Source organism: Acanthochromis polyacanthus, chromosome 6 (genome assembly GCF_021347895.1).
Source record: "Acanthochromis polyacanthus isolate Apoly-LR-REF ecotype Palm Island chromosome 6, KAUST_Apoly_ChrSc, whole genome shotgun sequence".
In the NCBI taxonomy this organism is placed as follows: Eukaryota; Metazoa; Chordata; class Actinopteri; family Pomacentridae; genus Acanthochromis; species Acanthochromis polyacanthus.
In genome coordinates, this window is record NC_067118.1 from 18086745 (window position 1) to 18107625 (window position 20881).

General features: G+C 41.6%; 1 protein-coding gene across 1 annotated transcript in view; it reads left to right on the forward strand.

Moving 5' to 3' along the window:
- The window catches only part of agrn (agrin), a 331672-nt gene that overhangs the window by 242851 nt on the left and 67940 nt on the right, over positions 1–20881 (forward strand). The window contains 4 exon segments of the mRNA XM_051950218.1: positions 2516–2737; positions 11403–11600; positions 12244–12444; positions 19861–20003. Of these exon segments, the coding sequence (XP_051806178.1) occupies positions 2516–2737; positions 11403–11600; positions 12244–12444; positions 19861–20003 (764 nt within the window).

Here is a 20881-nt window from a genome sequence, read left to right on the forward strand (position 1 = left end):
TCCTTGCTCGGAATCCAGAAAAATTAGTTCAATTCCAGCTGCAACTTAGTTGGAAAACATCAACACAACCATCAGAGTGTAGTGGACAACCTGTATTTTTTCCCCTGTAGCTTGTTATTTTAACCCCATTTGATCTTGAAACCGTTCCTAGAGGTTTTTTGCTCCTGTTACACACTGCTTTTGCATTACTGCAATATAAAGTCCAGCACCTCAATGGAAGCAGCACTAGAAAGTAGAGAGAACCGAAACCTTTCTTTTGTGCATAACACTATTTTGGTATCATACATTATAATACTTTGATTATTTATTTTATAAACATAAACATCAACGTACCGACAAGTGTTACCTATACTGGAAAAAAATGGTAGCGCTGAATACTATACAGTACATGCTACCTACTCTATGTAAACACAGCTTGCAGTTCAGTTACACTTTAAATGGAAATGTCCCTACATTTTTTAAATCATTTTTGTTTTTTACAGATTTTGTTCTGTGGAAATTGTTTATTTTGCTGAAATACTGAACGAGACATATAGAATAAAGTGATCTTGGTGACATATTGCAATCTTAAGCTTAAATCTGTTAATGTTTCCCTGCAGAACAGCACATTACAAGTTAGTGGTTCAAAGAGCATCAGAATGTTGAATGTCTGACAATTCTTTTACAGTTTCTGACTTTGATAAATGGTGTAACTTTGGTGATTGTTTCAAAGATAGCATGCCTTTGAATCCCGCCTACAGAGTTTGCGGTTCATCGGGTTCATATCCACACCTCAACTTCCTGTTACTGTGTATCATAATTTAAAGACATGTCCACATGGACTGGTCCAAAGATGTTTAGATGACATTGATCGTCAGCTCAAATACTCTTCCCATTGCCTTAATCAGAGTGAAGCTAATTGCCACCATCTGTGTTATCAATTGATAATTTACCCCTGCATTAGCGCTACAAGTTGAGGCTCTACTCAATGTCTCCGAGCTGATAAATGAATCATGAGGCTCCAAGCATGCCAAGTCAGCCCCCCTGTGTTGCTATCTAATCCCATAATGGCCTCAATAATGATGGAGCCATGGGTGGTGTCATTACAAGGGGCAGTTTCCATGACAGCGCCATCAACGGCCTAACCAAAGCTGAAACCAAGGTAGGGGTAGAGAAGGAGGAAGTTTTGTTTCACTTTGGGTGTGAAATGCACCTCTTTCAATTTTCACCCGTACTTCTCATCAGAATCTTTTTGATGCCTCCGTCTGCATTTTCACCTAATCTGCAGACACACTGCATTTAGCTGAGCGATCCACCCCTCATGCGTGAAACCCTCCAAATGAAAATCACTATGGAGCCAGGTTATCGCCTTTTATTTGGACTGCTCTAATATGACAGTGTATACCATCCCACTTTAAGGCCTCTGTCTCCAACCATCAAGCAAAGCCCACAGCTCTCATAGTGACACACTGGCACCCGGCCTCAGTATGCCATGTAATGTTTTCACTGACACACTAAGCTATAAAGAATTGATTAAGTCAGGATGGGAGGCTGAGGATGGGATGATGTGATCAAAGCATTGTTCTCACCACTTTTACAGGTTTCCACTTTCTCCTGATCAAGTCAGGTTTTATCAGCCCAGTTTCCATGCATCTGCCACCACGGAGAATCATAGGTGCCAAATCCAGTCCTCGTTTTAATGAAGTCATGCCGGAGTTAGTGTGTGAGAGGGAGAGACTGAAGCAGACACCTCTGATGTTCACATTTCATATCTGCCTCTGCCCAGGAGCTTGCCTTTTTTGAATTATTAAGCAGAGAGCTCTTTCTTCTCTTCGCAAGTTTCTTTTTTTCTCTCTCTTTTCTCGTTCTCTGCATATTCTCTCTCTCTCTCTCTCTCTCTCTCTCTCTCTCTCTCTCTCTCTCTCTCTCTCTCTCTCTCTCTCTCTCTCTCTCTCTCTCTCTCTATCCCCCATGCTCTTCCTTTTCCTTTTCTTTCTCCTCCATGTCAGTTCAACCAGCTTTGGCTGAAGCAGTGGCTCTCGCTGGGATGCAAATGGCAGCCTTTGAAGGGGCACACTGGGAACGTCAATTAATCCAGGCGTTTACTTGCCTGAAAAAAAAAAAGGCTCCACAACCATTGTTCGCCGGTTGTTTCATCTCTATTGTGCTACAGGGCCATGTTTTCATCCTCTGTCCTCATGCCACCGTATTCGGTGGACTCTTCAAAGATTCAGGATACATCGGGATAGGCACAATGGTGAGGAAATGACATAGGAAGCTGAGGAAGCGGAGGTGTCACAGGAGTAGGGCCATATTGCATATCCATCGTATCTGTTTCATCCCCAAACCCTTTCTAACACAAAGACCTGCAGTTCTCCATGTAGTTATATTCTAACTTACCTCCCCATCACCAATGCCCTTTCCAGACCCAGACCTTTCTCCAACCTCTGCTTTATATTCTCCCCACCTCTCAGCTACCCTGTTCAATATCCTCCCTCTAACTTTGGTCTCTATGTCTTGGTTGGTCGGCCTTCAGATCTCAACTTACCGAGCCCCTGTTTGGATAAGGAGTGCGATCATGGGGCTATGTGCGTGGTCAAGAACAACGAGCCAGTGTGCGAGTGCCCCGAGGCCTGTCCTCAAACGTCTGACCCTGTGTGTGGATCCGACGGCCACAGTTACGGCAGCCCCTGCGAGATGCGAGCAATGGGTTGCGCCCTGCAGAAGGTCATCCACATCCAACACAAAGGACCCTGTGGTGAGTAGCTAAGTGTGGTGGTACCTTAATAAACAGTTACACCGTTAGAGCTACAGTGACTAATCAATTATTGGTAACTAATAAATGAATCGCCAACAAAGAATGAAAGTCAACATTCTCTGATTACAGGTTCTTAAATGGTAATATTTTCTGGTTTATTTCCTTCTCCATGACAGTAAACTGAATATCTTTGTGTTGTGAACAAAATATGATGTTTGTTATTCTGGAGTTTGAGTTTTTGCATGATTTTCTGACATTTTATTGGCCAAACAACTCATCAATTAATCAAGAAAATGGTCAACAAATGAATCAACAATGAAAACAATTACTATCTGCAACTCTGTACACCAGATTGTTTGTAGTGCGGTCACATTACTATCACAGAGTGTGAATTAGAGCTTACAGGTAGGTAGGGAACTCTGTCTCCCTGTGGAATATAATTCAGCTCAAATTAATTAATAGTGCTACATCACTGAGAGGCAAAAGTATAATCCAGAGATGGTAACAATTAACAATTACTACACAGAGTGTTGCAATCATGTGTGGCCCCCTGACACCCTACAAAGTCAATAATACCGTTCTTAGCAACTGTTGCTCTTCATCTGTTCTCTAGTGCTCTTCTTCAACACCAAGACTCCAATTTGCCTGTTTTGACCTTTTAGTGAAGATGCACTTTAGTCCCAGTGAAACAGAGCGTGGAGCATACTTGCCTGTAATTGGCTACATGAGTCACTTGGCTTTGTCTTGCAGTGTCGGCGTATCAGCTAGTCATTAGCACACCAGCAGAGCTTCGAGTGGTAAAAATATCTTCATATTCACTATGCAGGCACGCGGCCATATGGACAGGTTTTTACAGCTTGGTAAACTCGCATAGTAAATGCTCTTGATGACTTAATGCCATCTTGCAAGGCCAATTTTCCCATAATCTCTAATTGGTGATTGAGTATTCTTCCTTGTCTACAGTCAAGCCATTTGCTTTTCACACACGCTGGACACAAGTACAGCAGTTACTAGCCCCTTGGCCCGGCTCTACCTCATTCACTCAGTTTTACTACAATAGATTTTTTTTTCCTGCATATTTTGACAACTGTAACATTTGGAATCAGTTGGCCTCTGTGGTGCTGTATTTGTGAATGAGCTGAACACTTAGCAGAATGATCAATACAACTGAATTAGATTTACTCTGCTGTTATGAAGTTGCTCTCTACTGTTTTGTCCGAAAAGTGCAGTTTATGGTCCCGACTTTGTGCAAAGCTTGCATTTTAATGAGTAGTGATTTACGCTTTTTTTTCAGGAGATGATAGACTTGGTTGTTGGAGAGGTCCTGTGTGGACTCTCTGCCTGCTTGTGTATTGCAGCCATCATATTCCCCTCCCAGCATTATATAAAATTGAAATCCAGTGTGTGTGTACAGGATGTACGCCAACAAGAAATGGATCGAGAGTGATGTTTGGTCAGTGGGCAGACTGGCTGAGTCAATTTGGTGCGCCACACTGCAGGTAGATGGCACCTCTGTCGGCCTGAGGTCCCTCTGTGCTAATGAATATACTTTATATTGAAAAGCGAGTGGCAGAGCGAGCTGGCAGAGCGAAGGGCCCTGTTTGTAATCCAGCACTGTGGATGGTTCTTGGCTCCCAGAGGAGCAGGCCTACGTCAGCGCAATGGTGCCATAAAAATGCTGAAGCATTGGCTTGCCAAGCGTGAGCCAGCCAAGGAATGATGGCGATGATAATGTGGGTTATTTCTGGGCTGTTTGCACAGCTTTACTGGGCTTTATTCAGCACCATAACAACTGACTGACTTAAGCTATTATCTTACCTAATTGTCACAGGCTATTCCCACCACTAATATACTATACATGTTTATGGAGCAGAAAAGGAGAGAAAAAACACACTTTGCCTTCAGGTGGTTATTTCCATCCAAATGCTCTATAATGTGAGGTGTCATATATATGGCTTCCAGATTCAAAAGTAGGAGGCAGTGAGGGCAACGAGAGTGGAAGAGGTGAGAGAAGTGCCACAACAGGCAAAGTAACTGTGTGTGCTTGTGTGTGTGTGGCTTTCTACAGCCTCTCATGGACTGAGCCATAATTTCATTTCCTTCCCTCCAGGCTGGAAAAATACTGGTTATCTATATGGCTCAGGTGCAACCTGATAGCAATATGAGTGACATTTGTTATTATTCTGAGATTTTTTCCCCCTTCCTGCATTTGAGAGGCAGGCAACCTTGTAAGGTGGGCTGGGAGAAGTGCACTCGGTTAATAGACCCCCCAGCTGGATATCAGTCGTCTCCGAAAAAAAAGGCCATTCATACGGCTTTACCCAAACAGATGAGAGCAGATGTGCCTGAATCATTTGAGAAAAGGAAATAACAACTTCCCTCTTTTTTCTCCCACAGGTGTTGGAAATGATATTCTCAGTTGAGTAAGAAATATAGGTCACGCCGGCAGCAGAAGAGTGGTGGGTGAGAGACAGTGAAAAGAGGGCAGAGGAAAGAGGGAGGGGAAAGTGATAAATGTGGGGAGGGAAGGAGATTGAGGTAAATAAGATGAGGAGGAGTGAAGAAAGTGGGAGGCAGAGTTAATAGTGTACCGGCCAGGCAGGCATCAGCAGGGGAGTTGTTATCACCCAGCCATGTTCACAAGCCTTCAAAACACAAACTAGCCTACTTCTTCCTGCTTAATCCTGAGGTAATACTGCACCCTGAACCCCTCAGCTGTAATTCAGGTTTTTCCCTGGTAAGGATATCAACAAAATACTGCAGAGCTAGGGGGTCTTTGTTTTTTTTTTTTTTCCTTCTCAGTGAGTCAATCCTTCATGCTTTCAAGGGCACTTTTTATACCAACCTGCGCCTGTTCCTCAATCTGTCTACCAAAACCACAAACAATACTGCCACCAAGCACAACAACAGAAGCTGTAACGGAGCAAAAACCAACAGCAGCGCTGCTATCTCCGTAACCAGGGGAGTTCAAGGGGACCTTGATGAAATTCTAGAAAGTAATAAGTAAAAGGAAAATAAAAAGCTTTGGTTTGGAGGTTAGAGTGACATGGCATGAGACTTTATTACTCTGCCAAGGAATGTGGCAGAGTTATGTGACTATCAGTGTACGTTTGTCCGTCTGTCTGTCTGTCTGTCTGTTAGCAACATTATTCAAAAAGTGATTAACGGATTTGAATGAAATTTTCAGGGAAGGTCAGAAATGACACATGGATCAAATTATTAGATTTTGGCAGTGATGTGGCTTATAGTCGGGCTCCACGGATTTGTTAAAGATTTCTGTATCATTACAAGATAGCGGCTTGGCGTCACTGTAACTGACAACAAGTGAACAGTAGTCACATGCCTGCTGACGATCACGATTGCAATCCTTCTAGAAATCAACAGCTGAGGACTTAGCGGGAGTTATCTGTCGGAAATGATATGGAACAATTGATTGCATTGTAGGACTGTTTCTGAGTCCCATTGATTCCCACTGTCCGCTACATATTTAGACCACAGAATTCAGTATCCGTACATAACGTAAGCATCCATAGCACTACAGTGTTCAGTGCAAGGTAATTTTGTTTGTGGATACATCTATATGAAATAGCCGCATTCTATGTTGCCGTGATTTTTGATCATCAATAACTAATAAATAAACAGATGCTGCATTCCTAAAAAATAAAATGCTACATTTCTGACAATGTCATATGGAGGAATGAACAACCTTAGCGGAGTACTGTGGTCTCTGAGTGGTTTTCTAGTTTTATATACATCATCAGCTGTTATCCCACCATTTAAATTTCCATGGCTGTTACTCATCTGCTTACATCTTTGAGATATTTTCTGATAACTTTAACATTTTAGATCCCAGTATGTCTGATATGAATAATTTTTGGGGGGGTTTGTTTTTTCTTTTTTTTAATACAGCATCTGACTTTTTAGAATATAGATTTCACAGGCACCAAAAGGGTTCACCCCTCCAGCTGCCATATTGGAAGACTCATGCCAGATTTGTGATGAATGCTATGAAAATATCCTGCCAAATATCATCTTAAGTGAATCTGATGGTCACCCATCTCTATACACCTAAATCATTTCCAAATCTGACAGTCATTTTTTTTTTTTTCTCAGTGCCTGGTTCCAACTTTCAGCCTCATTTGGTCTTAACCAGATGGCCACTTGGGTTATCTTGCTGTAGTACTGGAACATTTTTAGTTAACTCTTTGTTTTATTTTTGGAATGTAGCTAAGATTAGGTCTTTTTATATTCTGCACATGAAAAGTCCATTGTGTGTTATACAGGATATCCTTTCCTTGGCTAGAGGCATTCTTGCATTGGTGGACATGAAAGTTAAGTTGTAATATCGGCACACTAGCCTCTCACTTTTTATTGCCATATCTCTGTGTCATAATGTCCAGCCAGACTTACATTCAAATCTGAACTTTCCATGGTTGTGAAGTTGCCTTCAGTCAAATCAGTCATGACAGACTTGGAGTTGACTGAATCAGAGATGACAAAAAGTACACTTCTTAACATTATCAGTTATGGCAAAAGTTCCCCCCTCCCTCTTCTCCGGGCTTTGAACTGAAGCTCCCCTCCTTCTCTGACTGTGATGCATGTTGTCTGGGGGATCAGGCAGCACGGAGAGCCAGGTGCGAGGGGCAGGAGCTGATAAAGAAGCGAGGCTACTATCAGGACACAGGGCCTGATAAAGGACAACACTCACCACCGCTACTTCCTGATTTATAGCTGCTGCAGCCACACAGGAGTCACGACCACAGCACCCTATTTTATAGACACATATTTTATGTTTATTTATTTTTGTCATAGAAAACCTTAGCAGATGAGCTTCTCCATCTTATTATCTTAAAGCTAAAGCTAAAACTTCCAGACCCACTTGCAGTGAAGGGACAGAAGGAGCGATAGCAATACATTGTGTACGATTTAAAATATCATAGCAAAACAATATGAATACCCCAACTTCAAAGTATTTTGTGATCATATTGTATTCCATTCCATCTTATACCCAATGAATGGTATTAATATGGTGCTTAAGTAGCTTCTACCCTTCTACTCTTGAAACTTTGCATAAGATTTTCAGTTGCAGGGATTTGCTTAGATTAAGCATAGAACAATATTAGTAAGGTCTGTCACTAATGCTGCAGTAGTAAAAGCAGTATTTTAGCTTTGATGAGCTGAAGAGTGAATTAAAGCTAATGGTAATGTTAGCCACATTTGCTGCACAACACACTAACACTAGGGAATTTCCAATTGTTATAGGGATGTTTAGTTCATCAGATGCTGGGAATGCATGAAGGTTTGTGGGTTCACTTTTGCAGTTAACAGCAGAACATTTGATGAGACATTTTAGACTTAACAGAAGCTGATTTAGAAAGTGAATAAACCTGACTGACAGTGACGCAGCTGCTTTTTTGGAAAGGTCAGGCCAACAAGCAGTGAGAGGGCAGGACCATGCAATTTGTAGCTGGACAACTATTTTTTTCCTCACTTTCTCCACAGTAGCTGAATTAAGCTCGAAATGGCTTATAAAACTGGGAAGTCATCTAGTTGTAGGGGAGTTTGAGGAATGCCAATAGCAAGAGTCTTCACATTCTCACAGTTTCAATCCTAGAAGTTTTTAGGAGATACAAGATCAGATAAACCTTGCTCTGTGGGCAGACACAGTGGCATTCAGAAGGTCAAAGTTTTGTTGCAAAATTATTAGCAAAAAAAATCTTTCGGTGGTTTAGCATCATGATTTTCCAAACTGGAACAAGAGCGCTGAGGACAACTATGAGCAACAGCCCAAGACCAAAAGTACCCATTAGCTTAGGAGGAACATTCGTCCTGCATGTCCTGCTCATGTAATTTCATTTACAGTAGGTCTGACTTCATAGAACTGTGTCATTTTGCTAACATAGAATGACACGTTTTCTCCTACAGGCATTACCCTGTATATTAAGTGCCATATACTGCCATATCTAATCCATGACCAAGGTTGTTAATCTACATACGGAATGGATGCCAACACTAGATGGAGAGATGAGGGAAATGAAGGGCTCTAAAAGAGCAATAAACAGATTAATAACGTGTAAGGTTCCATCGACTAGCCTCGCCTCTCTCAATTAGTGCTAAATCAGTGTTGGTTATTAGCCTGCCCCTAATTGATTTGATAGTGAGCTGGGCTAATGCAATCTCCTTGGTGTAATTGGTGTCACAGGAAAGGGGCCTCTACGAACAGCCCTGTTTGTGTATGAGACCTTGCATTTACCTTCTCAGTCGTTTGTAACCTCATGCCACATCACTCTGCCATGCTGCTTCTTTTTCAAGAAACTTTGCCTACAGAAACAATCGATTCCTCAAGAGACAATCCATGTGAATCCTCCAACTAATATGGAAAGTCTCAAAAGCTCCCTAAGCCCTCTGGGTGTCTCAATGCTGTCTTTTGCAGAGACAACACAGAGATGGTCCACCTGATTCAGTATGAAGTGTAGTGGAAAATAGCTTTTTTAAGCAGATATTATCAGCCGTACAAAGTGATAAATACAACCAGAAAGTGTCACTTTTGTTAGTCAGTTCTGACTGGTTTCCCAGTACATCCTGCTCTGAAGTATCCCCAAAAAGCAGTACTGGCACCGTCCTACCCCATAGGGATGGTAGTAGGGAATAGGTAGCCAGTACCTGGCTTTCACGAGATACAGAAATTGGCATTCAAGCCAAAGAGTTCAGTTCTTGTCTCATCAGACCGGAGAATCTTTTCCTTCATGCTTTCTGAATGCTTTAAGTGTCATTTGGCAAGCTCCAACCAGGCTCTCATGAGACTTTTTCTCAGGAGTATCTTCAGCTTTTGACCACTCTCCCATAAAGTCCTGACTGATGGAGTGCTGCAGAGATGGTTCTCCTTCTGCTAGCTTCTCCTATTTTTACTCAGAATTTTCAAAGCTTTTTCTGTTCAGTTATTTAGTTTCAGTTCTAGAAAGAGTGGTTTGAAATTTCTTTAGTAATGGAGCCTACTATGCTCCTGGGAACTTGATGTGCTTCAGCATATTTTTTGTAATCCTCCTGCTCATATCCGTGCTTGGGTACAATTCTGTCTGTGGAGAGCTTTTTGAATTTCATTGCTTGATTTTTTAGCTCTCATATACATGTGAACCATAACACCTTGTAATGGACAGGTATGTGCTCTTTTATATTATTTCAAACCAGTTGAAAATACCATGGGTAGACTCCAATAAGGTTTTCCACCAGTTTTGCCCTCAGAATTTTAACTTTGCATCCCTCCCCTCCCTGTGGATGTGCAGCTCTTCTACTTATCAAGCACGAGATAAAGGAAAAAAACAAAACAGATTTTTACTATTTCAGTGGCTTATGGATGCAGTTTCTGTTATGTATGCTAAAACATCTTATCATAACAGGTTGGCAGTTACTTTTTACTATGATAACATTACATTGATGTGAGTTAACTATAAGTTCACAATTGACCACAAAATTGTGTAATCCCAGGACTTCAGTGATAGGTATTTTGTGTAAATATGCACAGTAAAAAGAATCCAAATCCAAAAGTAAACAATCCAAAGCTTTCCTAAGGACATATAATAAGGTAGAAACTGATTCTTTGTGAGCTTATATCTACAGGATCATCAACAAGATCAGTTGAAGTGCACTTTAATGTGTTTTCAAGTTGACAACAGGAGATAAATCAAACCCATTGTGAGTCTACAACTGTTGGTGGGACACGATTAAAAAAATATCTAATTAATTAGAGGCTTTGTAATTAAGCACAGTGAATCACATTTTTGTGAAACAGCAATATTTGACACAATAGGCAAAGTTTTTCAATTCAAATAAATTTCAGTTTACGACCATCTGTGAATAGCCATATACATGAAATTAAACATCAAAAATGTTTGTTTTATTTTTCATCTTTCTACGACATCCACAGATTTCTGCAAACTCAAAGTGTAATTAGAGTGATTATATTCAACATTTTAAAAGTTTTTGGAACCTCGAGCACTTTCAATGTCTTGAGAAGTACTCTGTTTTGGGATGGCTACACTGTTTGCTGGTACCAGGACTGTCATAGCTAATGTTAGCTTTGGTGCTCGGATCAACATGTTTTGCATTGAAGTTATACTGTCGACTTGAAGTGCAGTGGTGATAAGAAAACTCTTTGTTGCACAATTATGCACACAACCACGCATTTATCCAAGCTGTCATCAGAAAGATTTTTAAAAGAAAACGTTCCTCCCAACAAGCTGAATGTGCTCTCATCTTCTTTCACTGTTCACCAAACTTTCGTGTGCACTGATTCACTCCGTGCTTCTTGTGCGTCTTCTTCACGGCTGGCAAACAGACTTTAGGTGCATTACCGCCACCTATTGGGTTGGAGTGTGCATCACTGTTACCTGTGTACAAGAAATTAGGGAACTGAGAAAGGTGCATTTCAATGAGGGTTTTTTTTTAGTGCATTATTTTTTTCTGTAATTAATTAATAAAAATTGAGATCCCAGCCCTATCTACAACACAACCAATATGAGCAGCATGAAAGAAGCTTAATATTTTTTTCATATCTGCTGTGTTTATTACAGTTTTGTCTTGGCCCTGAAGTCATGTAAATACACCTGAAGCACACACACATGAACATACGCACTAAGCCTCTGCCACCTTTCTTATCTCCATCTAGATGAAGCTTGTGCCAACTGCTCTTTTGGGGCAATCTGCGACGCCCAGAGCGGGCTGTGTGTATGCCCATCGGAGTGTGTGGAGTCCCACCAGCCTGTGTGCGGCAACGATGGTACCACCTACAACAGTGAGTGTGAGCTGCATGTGCGGGCCTGCACAGAACAGATGGAGCTCCGAGTGGTCAGCCAAGGAGAGTGCAGTAAGTAATGCATACACTTATGCAGTATGTGTCAGGTAATTACAGTGTGGCATCACTTTGGAATCCGAACATCAAAGGAACATGAATGATCTTGGCATAAGCACGGATCCTGGGTCCTGAGAGTTTAGAGTGGAAGTAAAATGCAGGTAAAGCATCAAGTTGTATGAAGGGTTTTTCCGATAGCTCTACATTAAATGTGAAAATGTAATAGAAAATAGAGCCCAACAGGAACCTCACACAACTACAGGCAGGCAGTTAAAATACTAGATGGATACCCAGATGTAGAATTACGAAAGTACCATGTGTATGTTTCATTACAAATAAAAGTGGCATTCATGACAATTAGTACAAGAAAAGACAAATTTCATGTAAATATAATAAAAAGAAGAAGAATACATTTTATTTGTAAGTGCCTTTCTTGACACCCAAGGACGCTTTCCAAGAAAAACAAATACCACAGAACAGATAACAACCATACATAGACTTGAGCAGGTGAGTTCAAGACAATACAAAATGCATCTACTCTAGAGATGAATTTTAACGTCTATGTGGACAAGCTCCATCACAATAACTCCATGAATATTTCCTTTTAGCATTGACCCACAGTGCTCTGACCTGTCCTTCTGCTGTGTGTCTAATACAGAAACATGCGGCAACACTGTTTGTGCCTGGGGCGCCCGTTGTGTCCAGAATAAGTGTGAGTGCCCGCAGTGCTCAGGCGAGGCCTACTCCCCAGTGTGTGGAAGTGATGGCACCACCTATGACAACGAGTGTGAACTCCGCATGTCCTCTTGCATTCAGAAGAGGAGAATTGATGTGGCAAAGCCTGGCAGCTGCGATGAAGGTAGGAAATGGACTTTGGAATGGTATAATCATGTTAACCAACCGGCCATTGAAGTAGTGTAATCATCTTTATCAGCTGACATGTGGTACTGTATTTAGTCATCTGTGGATCTTCATAATGGTGGCATACGCTACCAGCAGCGTGCTGGTGGTCTGACCTTGCAAAAGTCACAGTATGCATCTATAAGTAAAAACTGTTTCGGGAACAAGAACTACTTTGGAGAGATTAAGTTCAGGTCAGCTGTACTTTTAAAACAAAATCATTGGGTGTCTTGTTTGTTCAAATGTACTTTTCCACTAATTTGCTGCAGCTGTTGTTTATGGATCTTTTTCCATTATTACTTGCTGTCTCAGTAAATGAATACCCATTATTTACAAAAGGTCAGTGTTTTCATTCAGTGTTATGATGCCTTTAGTCTGACTCAGTGGATTTTGATTGCAGGTATAAGTTTGCCATTAGCATTTTTTCCCCCATTTCAGTTTCTGCGTGTTTTCGTCAAAATTCTCTTTCCGGCGAGAAACAGGAGCAGCAGCCTTTGGGCAGCAACCTACACACTGAAAATTTCTTTTCAATTTTTAATGCCCAAGGTGTGGATCATGCAGCCAGACAGACCTGCCAGTTCCTTTTTGTGAATTAGTCATTTTAATGATCATCTTACTGTGGGCAAATGTTGTATTAAATCAGTTCCCCAGCCACTACTTTGAGTGATCATCATTGGTGCATCCTGTTCTTAGCTCCACTGCAAACAGTTGTAATTGGTTTAAAGAATAACAAACATTTTTTTTTTCAACCTTTAGCAGACTGATAATGAGGTGCAGCCAGACCATTTTACACAGCTCTATTTCAGCGGGCTGGTTATGCAAAACACACAAAAGAATTGCAAAAAAAAAATAGGTGACTGAAATTACTGCATGAGTATGTTATGTTTGTTAAAATTCAGATCTCTAAACAGCCGGCTGGCAATTATCAATCACTCAGTCAATCCAGATTTATTTCTATAGCCCTTTACAAGAGCCCAAAGGGTGTCCAAAGTACCTCACAGTGAAAAAAGAACAACTTAAAAACAATGCAGTAACTTTAAACAGAGACAGCAGTAAAATATACATTAAAACAATAAAAAATAAACAGCAATAAAGCAACACTAAAATATGCATCTAAAATTAGTACCTAAAATCAAAATGAAATATCATCATGCAGCTAAAGCCATTTTAAACAGAAAGGTTTTGAGCTTTGATTTAAAAACAACCTATTTTGGGCACGTGTATAGTTCAACACATTAAGCAGGTGAACCATGTATTGGGGCTGGTCTCTGATACAGCGGCCAGGGTTCGATTCCCACTTGCGGCCCTTTGCTGCATGTCTTTACCCCATTCTTCTCCCCCATTTCCTGTCTATCTCTCCCTTCGTCTATCCAATAAAGCCAAAAAAAAGGCCATAAAATTAATATTTAAAAAAAATACCTATTTCAGTAATGGCGCACATATCAGGGTGGAGCTTGTTCCAGAGCCTGGGTGTGCCTGCAGAGAACACCGGTCATCCCAGGAATCATGCGTTTTCCTCAATATGTGATACAAGCCATGACAGCACAGGATGCTTCACTGAGCTTTACTGGGAGCTTGGCTTCCTTTGTTTGTGTTGTGATAGCTACAATACAAGCCCTTCTATCCAATTAGGTTTTAAATGTGTGCCTGATGGCACATAATGGGAGTTTCCCAGACTTCCGTGCCTGTAGCTCTGTCGTTCTTCCACATTCTGTATAAATGAGACCTAATTCACCGTGCAGATCATATCATGATCAGCACTGACAGACCAAGGCAGGGTATCACAGTCCCTCGCTCAGCCCGTCTAGGGTACAGCCACATGCCAACCTCTAGTTGTCATGCAGACAGTGGCGATGCTGTTCCCCTGTGGCAAGTGGGTCATCACACTGAACATAGTCATCCTCTGACAAGGTGTGAAGGGGAGCAGATTACACCTGCCAGCAGGAGGGATGGCTGGAGAGAAGAAAAGGGGAGGTAGATGGAGGACAGAGCAAATAGACATGAGGGGAATCCACTTCCATTTTGATTGCTAGCCAGGGGTGCTTCTCCCTCTTTTTTCTTCCTACCATTGTCTACCATTTTGGCTTTAGGCCTGCGAGGCGAATCATGCCGCCAGAGCTTCTTGTGTTCGATTTAACATCATTCCATTGGCTGAGATGACTGATCTTTCTTGTATTATGTGCAGCATGAAGAAGTGTGAAACTGTATGCCCTCAATGCAGACGTACTGTCACCACATGCATCCTCCTCAGTGTCTGTTGGTTGTCTGTTATCAGGCAAAAATACTCCCATCTGCCTCCCCAAGGGCATTTCTTCGCTTGTGGTGCCTGATGGCTTCATTCTTCGATTTTATTCCCTCTCTCATACTGTCTCTGAACATCCTCCTTTTTTCCATCACTTGCTCATTTTGATTCAGAGAAAACCATCAGGCTCGCACAATAGAATCTTTTCTTTTCTTTTTTTTTACACTCCCCGTTGCTCCCTGCTGTCCCACCCACTCATGTCTCTCTCCATTTTGCACTGTTCTCCATCAAAATTGTGCCTCTTGACAAAAGGGGCACCAATGCTTTCACAGATAGGGGTGGAGATGGGATCGTCTGAAATCGATAAATTTCACCCTAGGGGCAACCACTAGTTCTGTCTTTTTCTGCAAGCTCTTTCCCTGATTCTTTCAGCCCCCTCAAATCTGACCCAGACCCTCCACAGGACGTCTGGTGTGAATGTAAAACAGGCAAAACCAAGTTGCTGGTTTTCCCTGTGAAATGCCTGCGTTGTGCTGATTCTCTTTGGCTACATGGCTTAAAGAAGGATTTGTTGCTGATATATTCACACCTGCCTGGATGTATGAATGGTAAGTTTTGGGCAAAATTAAGAGTATATATTGTGTAATACAGCACCTGTGTCACTAAATGTAATGCTGTATGTTGTAGCTCTATTGTAGACAGCAACAAAGCTGTACATTACCAGCATACAGAACCCCACCCCCCACCCCACTCCATACTTCAAATCCAAGATAAGCCTGGAGAGGAATTGAACATGTGATTTATGTACTTGCGTAGACCTGCCTTAAAAACCATCCTCATTAGTCTTGCTGGGAGGAGGGGAGCACATAGCATAAAAATGGAAGTTGTTTTCTCCCGCCTTTTATTTAGCAGTAATGAAAAATGACAGTGTTCCCACTGTTGGCCATACAGGGAAATTTATCACCTGTTTAATTTCACACCCGGGTAGGCCTGGCCTCAGCTCCTTTTCTCGACACTGACAAAGTGGCAACTGAGAGCAGTGCATCACCTATGGGGGCCCCGGCCATTTTTAATTGAATACACATTTAATAAACAAGATTATGAGTGCAGAATCACAGAGTGATGCACAGTCCACACCCTGTTCCTCACATCGCACAGATCGGCTCAAGTTCTGAAACACTTGAAAAGGGCACAAAAAAGCAATGCAAAGTACATGGATGGGTGAGAAAAACTCCTTGTAGGGAGATGAGTGGAATTCCTCTTCATGGTGCATCCATTACAGAGCTTGTAACCTTCTGTTGAGGCAACAAAACTTCTTTACTCCTTCTGCCACCTCTAAACACTCTATCCCTTCTTCCCACCGCCTGTGACGCTACATCCCTCTTTATCTTATGGGAACTTTATTTAGACTAACGCGCTGTCACATCAGTCAAGAGCAGGCCATACTGATACTGATAGATGGAGTGAAAACAAAGGCAAATTGCACCACGCTGCATCCTTCAACAAATGTCATTTCCGATCCCCTGTGACTCATGCCTTAACGAGGGAGGATTTGTCGCAAACGATGTCCGAGTTGACATTTACTCAGACCATGACATCAGAGGTGGCTGCTCCTGGAGCCACTGATGTTGAACCACCACATCTGGTTGACCAGACATCCTCAGGCTGCATTTCTGTCCATCACACACATTTTCTCTTTTATCATCTGGTATTATTCCATGTTCTCCTCTCTTTGTTGCTTCACTCAATTTTTTTTAGCCCTCTGAACCTCAAGGATGGTTTTTTCTCGTCAATATAAAGTCCTGTAACTCTGTGGAAACTGTACAACCATGACTGTCCAGTCCCCTGCGACCCTAATGAGAAATAAGCAACATATAGGCAAGGCAAGGCAAAGCTAGTTTATTTGTGTAGCACCCTTCATGTCCTAGACATTTCAAAGTGCTTTACATAAAACATTAAGAGCATTACAGTGAGGTGCAGATAGTTAAAAAACAATGAATGGATGGATGGAATCAACATTTTCACCATTTTTCAAAGCACCCTCAGGTGTTACCAACACTGGGAAAAATGGTGGCTCTGCATACTCCAGATTTTTAGTATTTGCATTTGAATTTGTCTACTTGTCTGTCTGTTTATCCAAAATGTTACCAAACTTTTTAGGACATGATTGTAGCTTGTAGTGGAGTTTGGCCATGGCTTCATCAGTTGTGCTAAGAAGGCCAGAAGCTTTTATTTTTTTACAGGATCTCGTCAGCATAAATCTTTTCTTAATGTCTTAGTTTTTTTTTTTTTAAATGAGGGATGCTGTAAACAGTGATTTGGTGTGATATCACAATTTTAAACTTAGATCGTTTTTCTTGTTTGTTGCCTTGTTTTCCCTGAAAGGAACAACACAAATTAGTGGTTGGTAAATTTGAGAATCCAATAAATTAGTGTTTTTACAATTTCAAACTGTGATAAATGACATCATTCTGAGTATTTAAAAAAAAAGTAACATGCTTTCAAATCTGTCGGCGGGTTGTGGGGGTTAAAAGGGTTAACAACACACGATTTTAGACAACTTTGACAGTAAGGTCTTTGCTGTCACCTCTATTACTTCTACTGTTAAATTGTCTCTATTTTTCCTGCACATTATTCTTATGCTGATCATTTCCTTTCTTCTCCCCATTGCTGAATTCTGTCTTCTTAATGGAGCTCCCTCGGCAAAATAGACTCCGGCTTCTGACAAGACTGAGTAAAAAGGAACGGATGGACAGTGCAGAGAGAATAGCTGATGCAGCCATCTTAGCTGGGGATGTATTAATTGAAAGGTTCATAGGCAGCGCGGGTGGTGGGCACATCAAAGACCAACAGCTAATTAGGACCCCCCTACGCCCTTCACTTTTATTTATTCCATTCTAATGTCCTACCTCTTTTATTTATTTATCTTGTCTCTCTGAGGGTGCCTGAGCGGAATATGAATTGGCTACTCCTGTCTTCCTCTGTTACTGTGTCGTGCTGTGCTGGCGTACAGTAAGCGGATACAGGAGGACGACCATCACTGCCTGAGCTCTGACACCGCTCTTGATCTTCTCCGGCCGCAGCTGACTTCTCGTTTTCAGATGCCATTTGAATCGGAATTACCTGTGATAGTGTTACTAGCCGTTGAAAGTCATCACGCAGCCTGTTAGCTCTGTCACAAACTGTTATTTTTAACTCGGCCTGCGGTTCACAGTCAATAAGCTGTGACGACGGCAAATTTAGTGAAAGGATTAGGGTCGAGAGGTTGTGCTGCTTCAAAATGGAGACAAAGCAAGTCCTTAACAAGTCGTGATGTTTGTGGGGGATGTGGCCTCTGGAACTCGACACAATCCTGCAGCTCCTCCGTATTATCCACGGATAATGAGCTGAGGGCTCCTCCACTGTATCGACCTCTCAGATCTCTCACAGCTCACTGCTGATGACCCAAACCGAAGAACGACCGGGTCTCCATCTGCTCCTGCCCCTCCCCTGCACTGTGACCATAATCTACTTTAGGAGACGGGTTATGCTAAGTGGTACTTCTATCACAAGGACATTGATTTCACCATTAGAGGTGGCACATCAATAGACAGAGCTGAATGAGCCCTAAAAGAAGACACGAATAGGAAGAAACACCTTGATTACCGAGTGTTGTTTTTTTTTGAGTCTTTCAGCTGCACTGGGAGCTTTTAGTTGGACTGCATTCCTTTTTTGAATAACAAATTTGTTTCAAATGAACTTTCTCGGAGCCCCTAGGGTGCCTCTCTCTGTCTGACATTCTCTCCATCTTTCATGCTGACTGCTTTCATTCCCTGCTTCATACACATTCACCTAATCTCCCTCAGGAGTTCCACTGCAGGTGAAATTTGCAACTTCAAAAGCAGGATCCTCCCACTTCTTTGCCTGCACTCTACAATAGCCCCGATTTGTTTTTCTTAAATGAAACAGCAAACAATCCTGTTGGATAAGTTTTTTTTTGCCTCCTTGCATTTCTTGTAAAAACTTTTGTGAACCTACAAATCCTGAAAAGGTTTTAAGGGATTTGGTTTGTCCTTGCTACCCCTTTACCCGGAACATAAGGTCAGCTTGAGTACTTTTGCAACAAATAAAAGGCCTTTCAGGGTCTTAGTTAGAGTTGCTGGCACAACTTCTTTAAAGTCTCAGGAGATAATTAGATTTTACAGAACACTTTGCAATTAGTTGCATTCTCATATCAGGAAGCAGGCACCCAGAAAGTCGGCCTCGCCACCAATTCTCTCTGCACACTTGGAGGCCAGAGCTAATAATTCCCTCCCTTTTTTGTTTCTGATTTAATTGAAATGAAAAGGATGCCTCACTGGTGGTGCAGAGATGTCTAATTTAGTTAGTCAATCTCTAGCCCTTGCTACAATTGGTCATTATCTTCTACTAGCAGCAGCGCCTTTGGTTCCCCCTCTCTGTCACAGCGTGAGGGAAATATTAATTATCCCAACTTTGTGTGTAAATATTGAGTTTACTTCATTCTCTGAACCTCGAAGCCCATTGGCAGGTTTGGTAGACATGTTACTGTCTAAAAAGTTCCTCAATTTGATCATTCATCAGACCCAGAAGCTGTAAAACAGAAATCAATTTTTCAACTTGGAATCAGTACTTGAAGTGCTCTTTTGTGACATTCTGTTCATTCAGAAAACCTGCCTTCATCTGAGGTATCTATCTATCACTTTATCCTGCATGTTCAGTTAAAAAGTGACAAATGGTAACACATGGGAATTTGGAAATAATGTTTGACCAGTTTCTTCATTTTTGTAAAATAAATTATGAAAGAAATTCAGCTTAGGTTTGTTTTTTTGTTTGTTTTTTTTGGCATTTTAAGTGTGTCTTGCTGTTAACAAAATCATTTTGAGTTCTCCCTACTTTTAGCCGTGGTTGTGCAGCTTCCATAGCTGCGCAGGACTTTATATTGCAGAGACAAATGAGCCCACAGTGAACAAAAAGGGGACAGAAATAAAAACACTTAGAAACTACATGGAGCTCAGAGGGTTAAAGAGGAATAAAACTACATCACAGTTTCTACTTGGTGCAAGGGGAAAACTCCCCCGTGTGTGTGCTTGTTTTATTAATGATTGTGTGTGTATTTTGTGTGTTTTTGTGCAGACTGTGGCTCAGGAGGCTCAGGCTCAGGTGCAGAGAGTTGTGAACAGGACCGCTGTCGCATGTTTGGAGGCTCGTGGGACGAGGACGCCGAGGACGACCGATGTGTCTGTGACTTCACCTGCAAAAGCGTACCTCACAACCAGGTACAGCTGCTGCAATAATCACTCACCACACAAACATCAGACACCTCCTGCTGCTGACTGTTTTCATGGGATAACTGCATAACCACAGTTTACCAGATATACATAACCGTTCAAAAGTTTGGGGTCACTTTTTTCAAGTTTTTATCAATGAAGATAACATTAAATTACACAGAAATAGAGTCTAGACATTGCTAAGGTGTTAAATGACTATTCTAGCTGGAAGTGGCTGATTTTTTATGGAATATCTCCATAGGGGTACAGAGGAACATTTCCAGCAACCATCACTCCTGTGTTCTAATGCTACATTGATATTTGTCCATACATCTTTCATAGCAGTGCAAACAGAAACTGCTTTATGAATAAATATGAGGTAAAAAAGAGAAAGGCAGGTTCAGATGTAGCCCCACAGGTAACTCTCTCACTAACTCACTCCACAATTCCTTATTAAATGTTGTTCAACAAAAGCTCAAAATATATTCATGCAAGTGGGAAAAAGAAAAAAATAGCATGAGCGAAATGACTGAAAACTAGTTTTGCTTGTTTGTTTTATACTGTTGGTACATTTCCATAGTGCTAAAGCCCAGAGTGTTCTGTAAACCTGATTCTGACAAACATCTCTGGAAAACTGACAATGACGTACACCGATGAGCCATAACATTAAAAGCACTGACAGGTGGAATGAATAACACTCATTATCTTGTTACAGTGGCACCTGTCAGTGGGTAGTATAGGAGGAAAGTGGGCGACGATAAAGTAACTTTGCCAAGAGTCAAATTGGGAAAAGTAGACAGATGGGCCGGAGCATCTCCAAAGCAGAAGGTCTTGTGAAGCATTGTGCCGTAGTCGTACCGACCAAGAGGACAGGCTCGTTGGTGTCC